Source organism: Hylobates moloch, unplaced genomic scaffold, assembly GCF_009828535.3.
Source record: "Hylobates moloch isolate HMO894 unplaced genomic scaffold, HMol_V3 SCAFFOLD_3, whole genome shotgun sequence".
Lineage (NCBI taxonomy): Eukaryota > Metazoa > Chordata > Mammalia > Primates > Hylobatidae > Hylobates > Hylobates moloch.
The window spans coordinates 119,613,946-119,634,873 of NW_026652278.1; the positions used below are offsets into that span (position 1 = coordinate 119,613,946).

Sequence of the window (20,928 nt, forward strand, 5' to 3'; positions counted from 1 at the left end):
TACTAAAAATACAAAAATTAGCTGGGCATGGTGGCGCACGCCTATAGTCCCAGCTACCTGGGAAGCTGAAACACAAGAATCACTTGAACCTGGGAAGCACAGGCTTCAGTGAGCCAAGATCGTGCCACTACACTCCAGCCTGGGTACAGAGCAAGACTGTCTCAAAAAAAGATCCATACAGTCTCATTTTTACAAGCCTATCCAAACTCTTCTCTTTTAGGAGTTCTGTGTCATGAGTTTATCAGCTTTCATCTAAGCTTTTCCCAAACCCATTTTTCTGAAGACTTAGAACAGTAAGGTTTTTTAATATCCTAGGGTCCATCTTGAAGATGCTATTTTGGGGTATGGGAAGAAAATACTAGGTATTTTATTTATATGTACTTTAAGTAAAATACAAAAATAAATTTTACTGATATTTAATATATAAATTGGTATTATCACCTATGCTTGGGCCCAGTGTCAGTTACATATCACAGGACATTAAGGGATCCTGAAAAAAAGAGTGGGAGTTACACAGGGTAGAGGGAATGACAAGCACCCTTCCTCAATAATATATTATTGTTTATGTTTGCCCAATTAACTGGATTTATAAATTCTATTATCAGGTTTTAACTAAATCCTCAAAACATGGACAAAACTTTGAAAAAGATTCTGCCGTGAAAACCAAATCAAGAGTAACACCAATATCAAATGATGAACCACAAGAGAAAGACATAGCTGATGCCATTTACTCCAAGAAATGGCATATTATTTCATCATTCACGTGACAGTCAGTGTAGAAACAATGACAGTCTAATTGGACCTGAGACAAGAAGACTATTTGAAATATAGATTCCTATATACTGTTCTTAAAAATGAACCTCACCCTAACAGTGCCTTGAGATAATAGCAAATGATGGTGTGAAAACATCATAATTAGCAAGATACTTGAAAACATTATTTTTCATCTTTTAAATAAATGTTTAACTTTGCTCTAATATCATCTAACATTCAAGTTTCCCTAACAACCCTATCTAAATAGCCTTTTATTATTCCCAATCTTCATATATTGTTTTTTTCTTTACAGTTTTTTATTGCTAACAGACATAGTTATTTGCTACCTATCTCCCTGGTCCCTCCCTCTTAAGATGTAAGCTCCGTAAGATCAGGAACATTGTTCCTAATGCTGTCCCCAGTAGGCACAAAATGTCTGCTGTGGAGGAGGTACCAAATAAAAGTTTTTAAATGAAAAATCTTTATCTCATTCTTTGATTTATATTTTGAGTATGTTTTACAGATGTATATAATATGATATAGTTGCAAAGGTATATAATTTATTAATGTATACTATTTGGAAGTCATGCAGACTTTTTTTTTAATTGATAGGCATATCATCAAAACATGTTGAACCTTCTCTGCAAAAAAAAAAAAAACAACGTTGGTTTAGACTGTATATCCAAACATGCCTAACATTCTTGTTCTTGGCAAGGCCAGCCAATAAATGGCCCAGTAACTTTTTCCTGTCACTTTTATTTCAATTCTTATTTTATTTGTTCAAAATTAGGTTCAGAGCAGGTTTTTCTCATCCTTCTTAAATTTTGAAGAAATTTTTTTCTTAGGAATTAGATCAGAAACTTTTAAACTTTTATTTATTTATTTTACTTTTAATGGAGAAAGAGGTCACCATCACTATATTTTTCTCTACCAATTTTGTGATATATATTAAGAAACCATCCATTTATTCTGTATGACTAGAGAGTCAAAACGTTCCTGCCATTGTATCACTTCTGCTTTAACCTTGTTTTATTCTAACCAAAAAATACTGTTTTATCCAGAATGAATTTTTATATAGAGGCAATAGAAGTGCAATAACTCTAGACCTGGAGTCAAATGGACCTAGAACCAAGTCTCAGCCTTTCCCATACCTTGTAACTTTGAACAGTTTTTATTTAACCTTTCTCAGCCCCAGTTTCCTCAGTGATATACTGGTATAATAACTATACCTATCTGATACGGTAGTTGTGAGGATTAAAGAAGACAATACATGTAAAATATTCAACATGTGTCTATACCATAGTGCTCAAGTGATTGTAACTAATGTGTTTGTGTGTGTTCTTGAATTTATAAACATGTACTCCAGATGTTCATTTGTAAATGAAATAATTTGGGATAAACTTGCATTACACATAGAGTAGATTTTTGTAATCTATCCAAGGGAACTGGAACCTATGTAGTGCATAGCATATCTAAGTAGAGTTGAATTAAAATGCTGAAACCTGACTCCCAAAAATAGTTAGACAATGTATTCAGAATTTTACTTAGGGGCTCCTCCTGTGTTGTACTCTTAGCAGGGACATTGGAGTTTCTAACAGCAAGGTACAGCAGAGGCAAAGAAGGAAATAAGAATAAGATGTTTTAGTGTGATCTATGGGAAAAGAGGTTAAAACAAGAGTTCTTAACCTGACACCTGGAGCTTCAGGGAATTCAAGAATTCTGTGACGTCTATGTAAAACTATTTTATGTATGTGAGATTTTATATTTTTTCTGACATAACCCATTAAGAATTGGCTGCTATACTACTTTAACAGTTTTCCTGTTAGACTTCTAGGGATTTGTTTGTAAATTTTCACTGAGATATTGACATTTCTTTTGATGCAAATGTTTTATTCATGCAAATACAATTTTTCTCAAAGGAACACATTCTTCAGCCAACTCTAGCAAACCTCTTTAGTCATAAATCTGACACTCTGTCATCATGGTCTCATGTTAGTTTCCAGATGTCTTTATCATTAAAACCTTCTGTTCATGTTCAGTACACTAATCAAAGTTACAAACCTTTGTACTACTCTTTTTTTTTTCTTTTAGATAGGGTCCTGCTCCATCGCCCAGGCTGGACTGCAGGGCACAATCGCGACTTAACTGCAGCCTGGAGTTTTGGTGTTCAAGAACTCCCACCTCAGCCTCCTCAGTAGCAGGGAGCACAGGCACATGCCACCATGGCAGCTAAGTTTGTTTGGGGTTTGTTTTTTTAGAGATAGAGTCTCACTGTGTTACCCAGGCTGGTCTCAAACTTCTGGCCTCAAGCAGTCATCCGTCTTCAGCCTTCCAAGTCATTGGGATTACAGGCATGAGCCACCATGCCTGGCTTGTGCTATTATATATTATACTCATTTTTTATATCCTCAGAAATATAATCATAATTACAGAATTATAACTAATAACTCCTAGTCTGAAACCCATAATATACCAGTCAGCTGAATTAGCCATTTCCAAAGTGGCCATTAATAGTTAAAAAGCCATGTGTAAAATAGCCTTCAAAAACCAGTTTATTAGTTTTTTCCTTTAAACAGCTGATCTCAATTTTCTTTTTAGGAGAGGGTCTCACTCTGTTTCCCAGGCTGGAGTGTGGTGGCACCATCACAGCTCACTGCAGCCTTGGCCTCCCAGGGTCAAGCGATTCCCACTCCGGATTCAAGCAATTCTCATTCCTCAGCCTCCTGAGTAGCTGAGACTACAGACGTGCACCACCACACCCAGCTAATTTTTTGTATTTCAGTAGAGATGGGCTTTCACTGTGTTGCCCAGGCTGGTCTCAAATTAAGCTCAGGCAATCTACCTGGCTCAGCCTCCCAAAGTGCTAGGATTATAGGTGTGAGCCACCACGCCTGGCCCAAATTGTTTAATTTCCATATAATTTGTGCTTTTGAGAGATCTTTTTGATATTGACTTCTGTTTTTGTTCTGTTGTGGTCTGAGAGTGTGGTTGATATAATTTCAATTTTTTTGTATTTATGGAGACTTGCTTTATGGCTTAGCATGTGGTCAATCTTGGAATATGTTCCATGTGTAGAAGAGAAGAATGTAATTCTCTGGTTGATGGGTGGAGTATTCTATAGATGTCTATTAGGTTCGAATAGTCAAGTGTGGAATTTAAGTCTAGAATTTCTATGTTCATTTTCTGCCTTAGTGGTCTAATGCTGTTGGTGGGATGTTGAAGTACCCCACTCTTATTGTGTGACTGGCTAAGTCTTTTTGTAAGTGTAGAAGTACTTGTTTTATAAATCTGGGTGGTCCAAATGTTGGGTATGTATATATTTAGGATAGTTAAATCTTCTTGTTGAATTGAACCCTTTTTCATTATGTGATGCACATCTTTGTCCTTTTTATTTTTGCTGGTTTAAACTCTGTTATATCTCATATAAGAATAATGACCCCTGCTCTTTTTTGTGTTTTATTTGCATGATCCTTTTCCAACCCTTTACTTTGAGCCTGTGGGTGTCATTACATGTGAGATTGGTCTCTTGAAGACAGCAGACAGATGCATCTTGTTTTTTATCCAACTTGTCACTCTGTACCTTTTAAATGGGGTGGTTAGAGGTTTACATTGAAGGTTAATATTTGATATATGAGGTTTTGATCATATTGTGAATTCGTTAGCTGGTTTCTTCATATTTTATATTGTGTGGTTGCTTTATAGGGTCTCTTGGCTATGTTCTTAATAGTGTTTTTGTGGTAGCAGGTATTTTTCTTTCATTTCCATGTGTAGAGCTCCCTTAAGGATTGCTTGTCAACCTGGTCTGGTGGTAACTAAATTCTCTTAGCACTTGCTTGCCTGGAAAAGATTTTATCTCTTCTTCGTGTATAAAATTTAGTTTCGTGTGATATGAAATTCTTAGTTTGAATTTTTCTTTAAGAATGCTGAAAATAGTCCCCCATTCTCTCCTGGCTTGTAATGTTTCTGCTGAGAAGGCTACTGTTAGCTTGATGGGTTTCTCTTTGTACATGATCTGACCTTTTCCTTTAGCTCTCTTTAAGATTTTTTCTTTAGTGTTGACCTTGGACATTCTGGTGACTATATGCCTTGGTGATGTTCATTTTGTACAGTATCTCACAGCTGTTCTCTGGATTTCTTGTATCTGGAGAAAGATTAGGGAAATTTTCTTGAATTATTTCCTCAAATATGTTTTTTGGATAGTTTACTTTTTCTTTTTCTGTTTCAGGAATGCCAGTAACTTATAGGTTTGGCTGCTTTACATAATCTTATATTTCTCAAAGACTTTGTTCATTTATTAAAATTCTTTTTTCTGTATTTTTGTCTAACTGGGTTAGTTAAAAGGACCAGTCGTCAAGCTCTGCATTTCTTTCTTCTGCTTGGTCCAGTCAATTGATAATTTTTTTAATTGTATTTTGAAATTTCTTAAGTAAGCTTTTCAATTCCATAAGATCTCATTGATTTCTTTTGAAGATGTTTATCTCTTCTTTCATTTCCCAGATTACTTTAGAAGTTTGTGCCTATCTTCAACCTTCTTTTGGATCTTATTGAGCTTTCTTGCGATTCATGCTTTGAATTCGTAGTCATTTCTGAGTTTCCAGTTTGGCTAGGAACCATTGCTTGACAGCTAGTGTGATCCTTTGGTGTTGTTATTACATTCACATTTTTTGTGGTGCCTGATTTCTTGCCCTATTCCTTCTCAGCTGGAGACACTAGTGCTTCCAATTTTTGTAGTCATTTTAATGCAGGTAGGATTTTTTTTCTTTTTCTACGTAACATTATTGGGGTTTTTTCTTTTCTCTTTCCCCCTCCTTACTTGGGGGTATAACTGTAGACAGTGTTGGGTAGGGGCTTTTGACTTTGCTCTATAGCCCTTGGGGGTGTAACTGTAGACAATGTTGGACAGGGGCTTTTGACTTTGCTTCTATAGCCCTATGCACATATGTCAGCAGGTTTTATATTAGGCTATAGGATCCAACCTACAGGCCAGTAGATTGCATGTACAGCTGAGTCAACTGAGGCAAACACAGCTACATATGTACTTGACCCCTATTTGCTGGGAGAAAGGATGGGCCAGGCTGATGATTCAGGAGAGCAGATGGTCAGAATGCCTGGAAATCTGCCTGGTTGTGGAGCAAGACAGCCCCACTTCACCACAATGTCTGCACAGGAAGGATGGGGCAGCTCAGGCTGCTGATCATGGCAAGTAGGTACTCTGCCTGCCTGAGTGTGAAGCTGAGAAGGCCCCCTCCACACAGATCTCTGCAAAGGAAGGGTGGGGTGACTCAGGCTGCCAATGCAGGTGAGCAGGTTCTTTGAATGCCTGGAGATCTGCCTGTGTATGGAGCAGAGAGGGCCCTACTGTACCACAATCTCTGCACAGAAAGGGTAGGGTGGCTCAGGCTGCTCATCTAGGTGAGTGGGTACTCCAAATGCCTGGAGATCTCTTCAGTTTCTTTCATCAGTTTTTTAAACTTTTTGGCGTACAGATCTTTCACCTCTTTGGTTAAATTTATTCCTAATGTTTCGTTTATGCTATTGTGAATGATACTGTTTTATTACTTTTTCAGGTAGTTCATTGTTAGTATACAGAAATGTGATTGATTTTTCTGTGTTGATTTTATATCCTAAAACTTTACTGAATTATTAGTCTAATAGTTTGTTGGCATATTTAGGGTTTTCTGTATGTAAGATCATGTCATCTGCAAACGGAGACAGTTTAACTTCTTTTTAATTTGGATACTTTTTTTTATTCCTAATCACTCCGGCTAGAACTTAAGGTACTATATTGAATAAAAGTGCAAGAATGGATCCCTTTGTCTTATTCCTGATCTCAGAGGAAAGTTTTCAACTTTTCTCCACTGAGTATGATATTATCTGTGAGCTTGTCACATATGGCCTTTATTATGTTATAGTACATTGCTTCTATACCTAATTTGTTGAGAGTTTTTATTACATAAAGATAAATTCTGTCAAATGCTTCTTCAGCATTTTTTGAGATGCTCATATGATTTGTGTCCTTCATTCTGTTAATGTGGTATATCACATTTACCAATTTGTGCATGTTGAGCCATCCTTGCATCCCAGGCATAAATCCCACTTGATCGTGGTGAATGATCCTTTTATCATTATATTGAATTCAATTTGGTAGTATTTTGTTGAGGACTTTTGCATGTTTGTTCATTGGAATATTGGCCTGTAATTTTCTTTTCTTGTAGTATTTTGGTTGGCTTTGGTACTGGGGTAATGTTGGCCTTGTAAAATGAATTTAGTAGAATTCAGCTGTGAAATCATCAGATCCTGGGCTTTTCTTTATTGTTAAGTTTCTGATTACTGATTCAATCATTGTTGGTCTGTTCAGAAATTTATTCATGATTCAGACTTGGTAGATTATATGTTTCTAGAAATTTATCAATTTCATATATGTTATTTCATTTCTTGGTATATAATTGTTCATAGTAATCTCTTACGACTCTTTGTATTACTGTAGTATTAGTGGTAATGTTGCTTCTTTCACTTATAATTTTACTTACTTGAGTCTCCTCTCTTTTTTTCTTAAGTCTAGCTAGAGGTTTGTCAATTTTGTTTATCTTCTTCTAATAAAATACCAACCAGCTCTGGATCTCAAAAAAATAAACTCTTAGTTTGCTTGATATTTTTCTATTATTTTTATAGTCTCTATTTCATTTATTTCTGCCATTGAAACCGGCTCAATTGGCCCATGGAACTGATGTTTATTGTTTCTCATCAATAAACCAAGGAATTGACCTTCTCAGTCTTAAAACTTGAAAAACTCGTATTTGTCATATCTGAGTTCCTTTCTCAGGAAACCAACCTTTGGGCCATAGTATCAAGGAACTGAAACTTACCAGATCACCACATCTGAACATTGACACACTAACCCCTTGCCTGTCATGACTGCCTGATTGATAACCTGTTGACCAAGTCCTTCTTCTTATTCCTCCCTAATTCTTGCTTTCCCACACATAGTTACATTTCTTTTCTGCTATATAAACTCCTGATTTTAGTGCGTGAAAGAGGTGGATTTGAGATTCATCTGTTCTCCTCAGACACAGCACCCAAAAAAGCCTTCTTCCCTGGCAGTACTCATCATCTCTGTGATTGGCTTTCTGTGCAATGAGCAGCAGAACCTAGACTAAACCCTTGGCATTTTGGTAACACTAATTTTTATTATTTCTCTCCTTCTTCTAACTTTGGACTTAGTTTGTTTTTTTTTTCTAGCTCCTTGTGGTATAAACTTAGGTTATTTGAGATCTTTCTTCTTTATACATATGCATTTATTGCTATAAACTTCTCTCTTAACTGCTTTTGATGCATTTATGAGTGTTGGTATGTTGTGTTTCCATTTTATCCCAGGATTTAAGTTTCCTCTTCATTTCTTCTTTGACCCATTGGTTGTTAAGAGCATGTTGTTTAATTTCCATGTATTTGTGAACTTTTTAATTATCTTCCTGTTCAAAAATTGTTGCAGCAGTTTCTTTTTTTAATAAAGCTTCATCTATTATAATTTTAGAACTTTTCTGTGATTTGTTTCTCCAGAAATCCAAGCCTAGAGTAGAGTTTTGGAATCATACAGAAAGCCTGATTTTAAGTCTTGGTTGGCTAGTAATCCTCAGGCAGTTTTTCTTTTTTCTTTTCTTTTCTTTTTTTTTTTTTTTTTAAAGACAGGTTCTTATTCTGTCACCCATGCTGGATTGCAGTTGTGTGATCATAGCTCACTGCAGCCTCTACGTCCTCAGCTCAAGAAATCCTCCTACTTCAGCCTCCTGAGTAGTTGGAACTACAGGCACATGCCACTGCACACGGCTAATTTATTTTTTTAATTTTTTGTAGAGATGCGGTTTCACAATTTTGCCCAGGCTGATCTTGAATTCTTGAGCTCAAGCAGTCCTCCCAATTTGGCCTCCCAAAGTGCTGGAATTACAGGCGTGAGCCACTGCACCTAGCCTAGTTTTTGAACTTTTTAAAGTTTCACTTTGTACATACTTAAAATGGGTGCTGTTGGAGAACCTACATAATAAGCATAATTGATTAAATGATATACATGTAAATTCTTTGCCAGTGACTGGTTCATATAGCGAATGCTCAGTAAGTAGTAGTTGTTACCATCACATGTTGAATACCCTAGTAAAGATGGAGTCAGCTATGAGTACTGAGAAGATTATTTCTTTGCCATTAAATATGCTTCTGAATTGTCTTTGTGTAATCACTTTATATCCAGCCTTGGGTTCACCAAGATTCTTTATTTTTTTCCCACAGGGTTAATGTTACGTATTTAACAAATAAGTATCTTTCCCTCTATGTACTTATCTAACTTTGTTCAATTCTGAGCACTAGCCCAGTTAACTGAGATTATTTTCTTTTGAATCTTTATTTTTAAAAGACTGATTCTGGATGTTCTCCAAACTGGTGCTAGAGGTATCCTGTTCAGAACAGCAAGGCCAAAGCATTTTACAATTTGTAATCTAGTGAAAACAACCAAGGCTATTGCAGAGCTAGCCTGCCATGCTCTAGGGCAGCTCTATATCATAAGGATAGTTCTGAATTTTAAGGGGTACACAATGAATTACATGGGTTGGTCAGTCCCTGGAGAATTCCCATCTCTCCCTCAGTTCTCTAGAATCTGCCTGGAATTGAGATGGATCCCTTTTCTGGATAAATTTTAACACCCATTCAAAATGGTTCCAGATCATAAAGATAAGGGCACATTAGATTCTTTTATCGTGTTCTCATTCTCATAAGTATGTGTACAAATCAGTAAGTGGATTTATTCTATCATACTCATTTGTAACAGCCTTACCACCATAGGTGTTGTACATCAGGATTTGGGAATAAGCCTAAGGGTTACTAGCCTCTGACAAATACAACTGAGCTCTGTTTTTCTACTAGTAAAGAGCCCTATATTCAACTAATATACTTTCCGTTTTAGGTATTCAAAGCTCTTTATTTGAAATTTTTTAAAAAATGGAATGGGGTGCAATAGAGTTAACACTGCCTTTTTATTTTTCAGTGGAGACACGCATTTTAGAAAACTTTATTTTTCTCATAAGAAAGGGTATGTTTTAGACAGTTCGTATAGCTAAATTTGCTAAAACTATGGCAATTGTTTAATAATACAATGTAAGTTTATGTATTTGTATGTTTCCTTCTATAGGTTTCTTCAGTTTTTGGCGTGGCAATTTGGCAAATGTTATTCGGTATTTTCCAACACAAGCTCTAAACTTTGCTTTTAAGGACAAATACAAGCAGCTATTCATGTCTGGAGTTAATAAAGAAAAACAGGTAATTATATATTTTTTTTTACTTTTTCCTTCCAATATAGAAATTTTCCATCCAATATAAATTTCCCATCCAATGTAAATATATTTCACTATCTCTAAAATTTTCTTTAAAATGGTTAGATTTGTCTTAACTGTGATGTTTTATTTGGGGAGGATGTGCTCAAGTAGTGGGAAAAAATAATGTGTGTATTGTTACAAAAATCATAAAGGATCTTTTGTCCCAAGGCAGTATTTTTTGAATAAGTATTATACTTAATGTAATTTCATCTTATCACTGTTTTGCACTGGGGAAACACGGCATTTTGTCTGCTTATTTTAAGCGCAGAAAGAAATCAACAAGTACGTAGTTCCTATTACTGAGGTAATTTATATCCTGAAGAAGTAAATTATTTCTTCTTTGAGAATAAAGATATATTTAGCTGAGATTGAAGTGTATAGGAAGTCCAAATGGAGCAAAACTGGAAAATGATAAATTTAAACTAGAGAATTCTTTTTATTGCAAGGATACTTCTTTTTTCCAAGTAATTACTCCCTTGGTTACAAAATCTCAATTTCAAAATTTCCTACTCATATAAACTACATGTTATTTATTCTGATTTCTATTTGTTTTGTTGTATCCAATACACTATACTACCTACATTACTCCCAAGATCTTCCCCTCACTCTTACAAAATCTCTCTTCCCCCTCATCTTTTCTCTTTTTCTCCCTATCACGCCTCATCTCCCACTCCTGCCTCAGCCAACCAAGCTGTCTTAGGAGGTTTTTTAAAAGCAAGTCTTTGTGGAACATTTCATTGTTGCTGCCTCTTTAAATTTCCTTTTATGCTCTGTATTCCCTTTTTTCACAGTTTTATTAACAGTTGTTCATTGAATGTTTTGCCCTGTACTTTGGCCAGGGTGGTGGGGCAGGGCGAGGGGGCGCAGGTAGAAAGGTAACCAAGAAAATTCCCTAGACTTAGAATTGGAAGGTTTAGATTTGGATCTTATTTAGCTACATGAGGTTTTTTTACTTTTATTTTAGGTTTGGGGGGTACATGTGAAGTTTTGCTTTATAGGTAAACTCGTGTCACAGGGGTTTTTTATACAGATAATTTCATCACTCAAGTATTAAGCCTAGCACCCAATAGTTATTTTTCCTGCATCTCTGCATCCTCCCACCCCCCACCCTCAAGTAGATCCCAATGTCTGTTTTTTCCTTCTTTGTATTCATAAGTTCTCATCATTTAGCTCCCACTTACAAGTGAGAACATGCAGTATTTGGTTTTCTGTTCCTGCATTAGTTTGCTAAGGATAATAGCCTCCAGCTCTGTTCACGTTCGCACAAAAGACATGATTTTGTACTTTTTTATGGCTGCATAGTATTGCATGTTATGTATGTACCACGTTTTCTTTATCCAGTCTGCCATTATGGGCACTTAGGTTGATTCCAGGTTTTTGCTATTGTGAGTAGTGCTACAATGAACATTCACATACATATGTCTTTATAGTAGAATGATTTATGTTACTCTGGGTATATACCCAGTAATGATACCTCTGTTTTTAGCTCTTTGAGGAATCACTATACTGCTTTCCACAATGGTCCAACTAATTTATACTCCCACCAACAGTATATAAGTGTTCCCTTTTCTCCACAACCTCGCCAGCATCTGTTATTTTTTGACTTTTGAATAGTAGCCATTTTGACCATGAGACAGTATCACATTGTGGTTTTGATTTGCATTTTTCTAATGATCAGTGATACTGAGCCTTTTCCATATGGTTGTTGGCCACATGTATGTCTTTTTTTCAAGAGTGTCTGTTCATGTCCTTTGCCCACTTTTTAATGGGGCTGTTTTTCTGTTGCAAATTTAAGTTCCTTGTAGATGCTAGATAGTAGACCTTTGTCACTTTGCAAATATTTTCTCCCATTCTGTAGGTTGTCTGTTTACTCTGTTGATAGTTTCTTTTGCTGTGCAGAAGCTCTTAAGTTTAAGTAGATCCTATTTGTCAATTTTTGCTTTTGTTGCAATTGCTTTTGGTGTCTTTTTCATGAAATCTTTGCCCATTCCTATGTCAAGGATGATATTGCCTGGGTTGTCTTCCAGGGTTTTTATAGTTTTGGGTTTTACATTTAAGTCTTTAATCCATCTTGAGTTGGTTTTTATATATGGTGTAAGGAAGGAGTCCAGCTTTAATCTTCTGTATATGGCTAGCCAGTTATCCTACCACTATTTATTGAATAAGGAGTCCTTTCCTCATTGCTTGTTTTTGTCAGCTTTGTCAAAGGTTAGATGACTGTAGGTGTGCAGTTTTATTTCTGAGCTCTCTACTCTGTTCCATTGGCCTATGTGCCTGTTTTTGTCTTAGTACCATGCTGTTCTGGTTACTTTAGCCCAGTTCTATAGTTTGAAATTGGGTAACATGATACCTCTAGCTTTGTTATTTTCGTTCGGCTATTCGGGCTCTTTTTTGGTTACATATAAATTTTTAAACAGTTTTTTCTAGTTCTGTGAAGAATGTCATTGGTAGTTTGATAGGAATAGCATTGAATCTGTAAATTGCTTTGGGAAATATGACCATTTTAATGATATTAATTATTCCTGTCCATGAGCATGGGATATTTTTCCATTTGTTTGTGTCACCTCCGGAGGTGAAAGATGAGAATTACAAAACACTGCTCATAGAAATCAGAGAAGATATCAGATAGAGATCTTTCACCTCCCTGATTAGCTGTATTCCTGGGTATTTTATTCTCTTTGTGACTGTATGAGGTTTTAAAAGTCAGTTTACTTCTCTGATCCCTAGTTTTCCTCATCTAAAATTTGGGCATAATAATACCTATCTCATAGTTTTATTATGAGGTTTAGATGAGATTACTTGTGAAGTGCATAGCATAGTACCTTGCTTTTATGACAGGCATTCAGTAAAAATATTTCTGGCCTCTTAAGCTGACAGCTCTAATAATTGGAATTTCCCTTGACTCAGATTGTTAGTTCCACAGCGTCAGGGTCTCCAAAACTATCCTCAGGGTCAGTGACTGGAAGGACATATAGAACTTAGAAAATCTGTTATACTGTGGTTTATTAAAGCAAAGGTACTCCAATTAAAATCAAAGGAAAAAAGGCATGCAGGGAAGTCACCTAGAGAAACCAGGTGCAAGTTTATAGTTGTCCTGTCCTAGTGAATCATATAGACAGAATACTTACTTCCCGAGAACATACGACAGCACATGATGTGTTGCCACAGTGAGCTTACCTAAGCCTTGGTGTCCAGGGTTTTTCTTTGGGATCAGTATCATAGGCGTGGAATGTGACTGACCTTAGCTACACAGTTTCTGGTCCCCTTCCAGAGATCAAACTCATACAGCTTAGTCCAAAACCCCAGGCATAGACAAGCAGGTGTTTACCATAAATCACAATGTTAACACAAACTCTCCCAGCTGAGTTACTCACCTCAGTCCCTTGTAGATCTTGAAACAGTCCTATAAATCAGCTCGTGCCCTTCTCATTTGCAACCTGAGAGCATGCCTGCTCACCCAGCAACCCACCAGAAGGCTCATCTGTACGTGACCCCAGAGACAAGCCTAAAGAGCTCAGTCTCAACAGTCCTAAAACAACCCTGTGACTTGGTTCCAGCCCCTGTCAGCCGTGGACCAAGTCAGTACTCACTTCCCAGGGACCTACCCCATCATCTAACGGAAGTGGTTCCAGAGTTGGGAGGAAACCACACCCATCAACACACCTAGTAACAGGCCTACCATCAATGAAATATGATGCAGGCCCTCATCCTAGCACCAACTCGCAGACCAAGGTCCTTGAGGCAGTCCAATTCACCCAGGATCTAGATAGGATATGTGCTCACTACAGTTTTTGGTTAGAGACCCACCAACTCCATTCTGCACTGTGGACCCAGCAGCAGCCATGTGACTTGGATCCAACCCCACTGAACTGCCATCTATATAGCAGTCCTATCAGTCCAAAGACCTAGCAGGAGAAGATTTTAACTTGCCAAAACCAATTTTCTAAGACTGCAAGAAAAGTTTGGTCTTTCAGATATCCAGACACCAATACAAGGCTACATGGATAACAAAGACTCAGGCAACCACGGCGTCACCAAAGGAAACTAATAATGCTCTAATAACAGACCCCAAACAAATGGAGATATACAAATTGCCTATGAAATAATTCAAAATAATTATCTTAAAGAATCTTAATAAGATGCAAGATAGACAACTGAATGAAAATAGGAAAACAAAACCATACATGAACAAAATGGGAACTTTAATAACGAAGTTGAAACCATTAAAAAAAAAAAAACCCGAAATCCTGGAGCTGAAGAATACAATGACAGAACTGAAAAAGCTCCACAGAGAACTTTAACAGCAGACGTAATCATGCAGAAGAAATTGTCAGCAAACTCAAAGATAGGTCATTTAAAATTAGCCAATTAGAGAAAAAAATATAAAGACTGAAGAAAGCATAGGAACCTATGAGACACCATCAAATTTACAAATATGTGAATTATGGCAGTACATGATGAAGAAAAAGGGGAAGAAAGCTTATTTTTAAAAATATTGTGTGAAAATTTCTCAAATCTTTGGAAATGTATGGACGTCCAGATTCAGGAAGCTCAGAGGACTCCAAGCAAGATTAATTTTAAAAAGATCCAGGTGTGGATGGGCACAGTGGCTCAGGCCTATAATCCCAGCACTTTTGGAAGCCAAGCCAGGCAGATCACGAGGTCAGCAGATCGAGACCATCCTGGCCAACATGGTGAAACCTTATCTCTACTAAAAATACAAAAATTAGCTGGGTATGGTGAGGCAGGAGAATCGCTTGAACCCAGGAGGTGGAAATTGCAGTGAGCTGAGATTGCGCCATTGCACTCCAGCCTGGGCGACAGAGCGAGACTCCATCTCCAAAAAAAAAAAAAAAAAAAAAAAAGCCAGGTGCAGTGGCTCACTCCTGTTATCCCAGATCCTGAGGAGGCTGGGATAACTCCTGTTATCCTGAATACTTGAGGTGGGATGATTGCTTGAAGCCAGGAGTTTGAGACAAGCCTGGGCAATATAGCAAGACCCTATGTCTGAAAATAAACAAAGAATACTAGGAGATACATTTTAATCAACTTGCCAAAAGTCAAAAACCAAGAATTTTAAAAGTATCAGAAAGAATTAATATGTGAGGTTATAAGTGAACTTCTCAAAGGAAACCTTGCAAGCCAGGAGTATTGGCATGACATTCTCAGAGTGCTAAAAGAAAAAAAAAATGTCAGCCAAGAATAATACCTGGCTAAATTGTCTGTCAGAAATGTAAGAGAGATAAAGACACATTTCAAGGCAAAAGCTAAAGGATTTCATCACCACCACACTGACCTTGCAAGAAATGCTAATGGGAATTCTTAAAGTTGAAAGGACAATAAATAACAACATGAAAACATATGAAAATATAAACTTCAGTGGTAAAGGTATACAGGTGCTCCTCAACTTACAGTGGGGTTACATCATGATAAACTCATAATAAGTGGAAAATATTAAGTCAAAAATTCATTTAATGCCCTGATAAATCGATTATATAGTCAAAAATCATAAGTTGAACCACTGGAAGTCCAAATACTCCTTGACTCATAATGGGATTATTTCCTTATAAACTCATGGTAAAGTCAAAAATTGTAATTTGAACCATTTGTATTGTCAAATTTGAAATACTCTAATACTGTAAAGGTGATGTGTTTATCACTTTTAATCCTTAAAGTCAGAAGACATTATTAAAAACCACTATAATATTTAACAGATATGCAGTATACATAAATGTAAAATGTGATGTGAGTAGCATAAAATGGAGAAGTAAACGTATAGAGTTTTTATGTGCAGTTGAACTTGTTGATATCAGCTTAAATTAGAATATTGTAACTATAAGGTGTTTTATGTGAGCCCCATGATAACCATAAAGTTAAAAACCTCTAGTAAATACAAAAAAAAGAGAAAGGAATTAAAGCCTACCTTTACAGAAATACAATAGATTATGAAGGAAGACACCAAGATTGGAGGAAAAGAAGAAATGAACTACAAAAAATAAACAGTTAACAAAATGGCAATAGTAAGTCCATATTTATCAATAACTTAAATTGTAAATGAGTGATTTTTAATTAAAAAACATACTGGTAAAGAGATTAAAAAGACTCAACAGTTTGTTGCCTGTCAGAGGACTTTAGCCTTAAGTATACACATATACCCCATCAAGCTACCAATGACTTTCTTCACAGAATTGGAAAAAACTACTTTAAAGTTCATAGGGAACCAAAAAAGAGTCCACATTGCCAAGTCAATCCTAAGCCAAAAGAACAAAGCTGGAGGCATCATGCTACCTGACTTCAAACTATACTACAAGGCTACAGTAACCAAAACAGCATGGTACTGTACCAAAACAGAGATACAGACCAATGGAACAGAACAGAGCCCTCAGAAATAATACCACACATCTACAACCATCTGATCTTTGACAAACCTGACAAAAACAAGAAATGGGGAAAGGATTCCCTATTTAATAAATGGTGCTGGGCAACTGGCTAGCCATATGTAGAAAGCTGAAACTGGATTCCTTCTTTACACCTTATACAAAAATTAATTCAAGATGGATTAAAGACTTAAATGTTAGACCTAAAATCATAAAAACCCTAGAAGAAAACCTAGGCAATGCCTACCATTCAGGACATAGGCATGGGCAAGGACTTCATGTCTAAAACACCAAAAGCAATGGCAACAAAAGCCAAAATTGACAAATGGGATCTAATTAAACTAAAGAGCTTCTGCATAGCAAAAGAAACTACCATCAGAGTGAGCAGGCAACCTACAGAATGGGAGAAAATTTTTGCAATCTACTCATCTGACAAAGGGCTAATATCCAGAATCTACAAAGAACTCAAACAAATTTACAAGAAAAAACAACCCCATCAAAAAGTGGGTGAAAGATATGAACAGCCACTTGTCAAAAGAAGACATTTATGCAGCCAACAGACACATGAAAAAATGCTCATCATCAACTGGCCATTAGAGAAATGCAAATCAAAACCACAATGAGATACCATCTCACACCAGTTAGAATGGCCATCATTAAAAAGTCAGGAAACAACAGGTGCTGAAGAGGATGTGGAGAAATAGGAACACTTTTACACTGTTGGTGGAACTGTAAACTAGTTCAACCATTGTGGAAGACAGTGTGGCAATTCCTCAAGGATCTAGAACTAGAAATACCATTTGACCCAGCCTTCCCATTACTGGGTATATACCCAAAGGATTATAAATCATGCTGCTTTAAAGACACATGCACACGTATATTTATTGCGGCACTATTCACAATAGCAAAGACTTGGAACCAACCCAAATGTCCAACAACGATAGACTGGATTAAGAAAATGTGGCACATATACACCATGGATACTATGCAGCCATAAAAAAGGATGAGTTCATGTCCTTTGTAGGGACATGGATGAAGCTGGAAACCATCATTCTCAGCAAACTATCGCAAGGACAAAAAACCAAACACAGCATGTTCTCACTCATAGGTTGGAATTGAACAATGAGAACACTTGGACACAGGAAGGGGAACATCACACACTGGGGCCTGTTGTGGGGTAGGGGGAGAGGGGAGGATAGCATTAGGAGATATACCTAATGTAAATGATGTGTTAATGGGTGCAGCACACCAACATGGCACATGTATACATATGTAACAAACCTGCATGTTGTGCACATGTACCCTAGAACTTAAAGTATAATAATAATAAAAAAAAGATATTGCAGGCAAATGGAAATTTAAAAAGAGCAGAGGTGGCTATACTTACATCATACAAAATAGACTTTAAGTCAAAAACTGAAAACAAAGAATGTCATTACATAATGATAAAGGGGTCAGTTCATCAAGAGGATATAACAATTGTAAATATAAATGCACTCTACGTTGGAGCACCTAAATCTATAAAACAAATATTAATAAATTTGAAGAGAGAGACAGACTGCAATGCATACTGCACTTTCAACAATGGGCAGATCATCCAGACAGAAAATAAGAAAACATTGAGCTTGAACTACACTTTAGATCAAATAGATCTAACATATATTTAGAACATTCTATCCAAAACCTGTAGAATACACATTTTCACAAGCATATATGCAAGTCTTAACAAATTTAAGGAGGTTGAAATCATGTCAAGTTCTCTCTTCTGACCATAGTGGAGTGAAACTAGAAATCAAGAACAGGAGAAATTTAGGGAAAATCACAAATATGTGGAAATTAAACAACATGCTTCTGAACAACCAGTGGATCAAAGAAGAAACCAAAAGGAAAATTTTTAAATATCTTGAGAGAAATTTAAATGGAAGCACAACATAGCAAAACTTATAGGGTATAGCAAAAGCAGTTCTAAGAGGAAGTTTATAGCAACAGAAGAAAGACCTCAAATAACCTAATGTTAGACCTTATAGAACTAGAAAAAGAAGAATAAACTAAGCCCAAAATCAGTTGAAGGAAGGAAAAAAAAATCACAATAGAAATAAATGAAATAGAGACTAGAGATAAAGGATTTTTAAAAAATAAGAGTGGGTTCTTTGAAAAGATAAACAAAATAGAAAAACGCTTGGCCAGGACTAAAAATAAGTCTCATATAAATCAGAAGTGAAAGAGGAGACATTGTAGCTGAAACCTAGAAATGCAAAGGATCATAAGAGTATTGAAGGATTTTTATGCCATATAAATTATGAAAATTTATATGCCAAGTAATTATGTAGCCTGGAAGAAATGGATAAATTCATAGAAACATACAACTTATCAACACTGAATCATGAAGAACTAGAAAATCTGAACAGACCAACAATGAGTAAGGAGCTTAAGTCCATAATCAAAAACTTCCAAACAAAGAAAAACCCAGGATCAAATGGCTTTATGGCAAACATTTAAGAACTAATACCAGTCCTCCTCACAGTCTTCAAAAAAATGGAAGAGAAGGCAACACCTTCAGACTCATTTTATGAGGTCAGCATTTCTCTGATACCAAAGCCAGAGAAGGACACTAGAAGAAAAGAAAATTACAGGTCAGCATCCCTAGTGAACAAACATGCAGAAATCCTCAAGAAAATACTAACAAACTGAATTCACCTGCACATTAAAAGGATTATTTATTATGATCAAGTGGGATTTATTCCTGAGATATAAGGATAGTTCATTATACACAAGTCAATACAGGTGATAAACTGTATTAACAAAAACCATAGCAGCATCTGAGTAGATGTCAGAAAAAGCATTTTACAAAGTTCATTCTTTCACATTAAAAACTCAACAAGTTAGGCATAGAAGGAATGTATCTCAGCACAAAAAAAGATCACATATAATAAGCCCACAGCTAACATTATATACAACAGTGAAAAGTTGAAAGCTTTTTATCTAAGATCACAAACCAGACACACTCACCACTTCTATTCAACAAAGTACTAGAAGTCCTAGCCAGAGCAGTTAGACAAGAAAAAGAAATAAAAGGCATGCACATGGAAAGAAAGAAGTAATATTGTCTCTGTTGTCAGGTAGCATGATCTTATATATAGAAAACCCCAAGGACCACCAGAAAACTGTTAGTACTGGTAAATGAATTCAGTAAAGTCACAGGATACAAAATTAACATGCAAAAATTAGTCACATTTTACATACTAACAATGAATTCTCTTAACAATAAATAAGAAAATAATAACATTTACAATAGCTTTAAAAAAAAAAAAAACAAAATACTTAGTAAATTTAACCAAGGAGGTGAAAGATCCATATACTGAAAAGTTTAAAACACTGATTAAAGAAACTGAAACTGAAATATAAGACCTGAAACATAAAACTAGTAGAAGAACGCACAAGTAACTGGAAACTCATCGTGTGTTCATAGTTTGGAAAAATTAATACTATTAAAATGCCCGTACTATCCAAAATAATCTACAGATGCAGTGCTGTTTCTATCAAAATTCCAATGGCATTTTTTCACAGAAATAAAAAAAGAATCCTTCAATTTATATGGGATCACAAAATACCCACAAAAAGAACAAAGCTGGAGCTATTATACCACCTGGTTTTAAAATCTGCTAACACTTTTACACTGTTGGTGGGACTGTAAACTAGTTCAACCATTGTGGAAGTCAGTGTGGCGGTTCCTCAGGGATCTCGAACTAGAAATACCATTTGACCCAGCCATCCCATTACTGGGTATATACCCAAAGGACTATAAATCATGCTGCTATAAAGACACATGCACACGTATGTTTATTGCGGCACTATTCACAATAGCAAAGAGTTGGAACCAACCCAAATGTCCAACAACGATAGACTGGATTAAGAAAATGTGGCACATATACACCATGGAATACTATGCAGCCATAAAAAATGATGAGTTCGTGTCCTTTATAGGGACATGGATGAAACTGGAAAACATCATTCTCAGTAAACTGTCGCAAGGACAAAAAACCAAACACCGCATGTTCTCACTCATAGGTGGGAATTGAACAATGAGAACTCATGGACACAGGAAGGGGAACATCACACTCCGGGGACTGTTGTGGGTTGGGGGGAGGGGGGAGGGACAGCATTAGGAGATACACCTAATGCTAAATGACGAGTTAATGGGTGCAGGAAATCAACATGGCACATGGATACATATGTAACAAACCTGCACATTGTGCACATGTACCCTAAAACCCTAAAGTATAATAATAAAAAAAAAAATCTGCTACAACGCTATAGTATTCAAAACAGCATGAAAATGGCATAAAAACAAACATAACCAGTATGACAGGACAGAAAGCCCAGAAGCAAACTCACATATCTATGGTCAGTTGATTCTTGACAAAGAAGCCAAGAACACACAA

The 20,928-nt window shown here is 36.2% G+C and overlaps 1 protein-coding gene across 1 annotated transcript in view; it reads left to right on the forward strand.

Moving 5' to 3' along the window:
- The window catches only part of SLC25A31 (solute carrier family 25 member 31), a 46,728-nt gene that overhangs the window by 4,037 nt on the left and 21,763 nt on the right, over nt 1–20,928 (forward strand). The window contains exon 2 of the mRNA XM_032147099.2: nt 9,926–10,053. Coding sequence (XP_032002990.1) covers nt 9,926–10,053 — 128 coding nt within the window. The remainder of the gene's footprint in view (nt 1–9,925; nt 10,054–20,928) is intronic.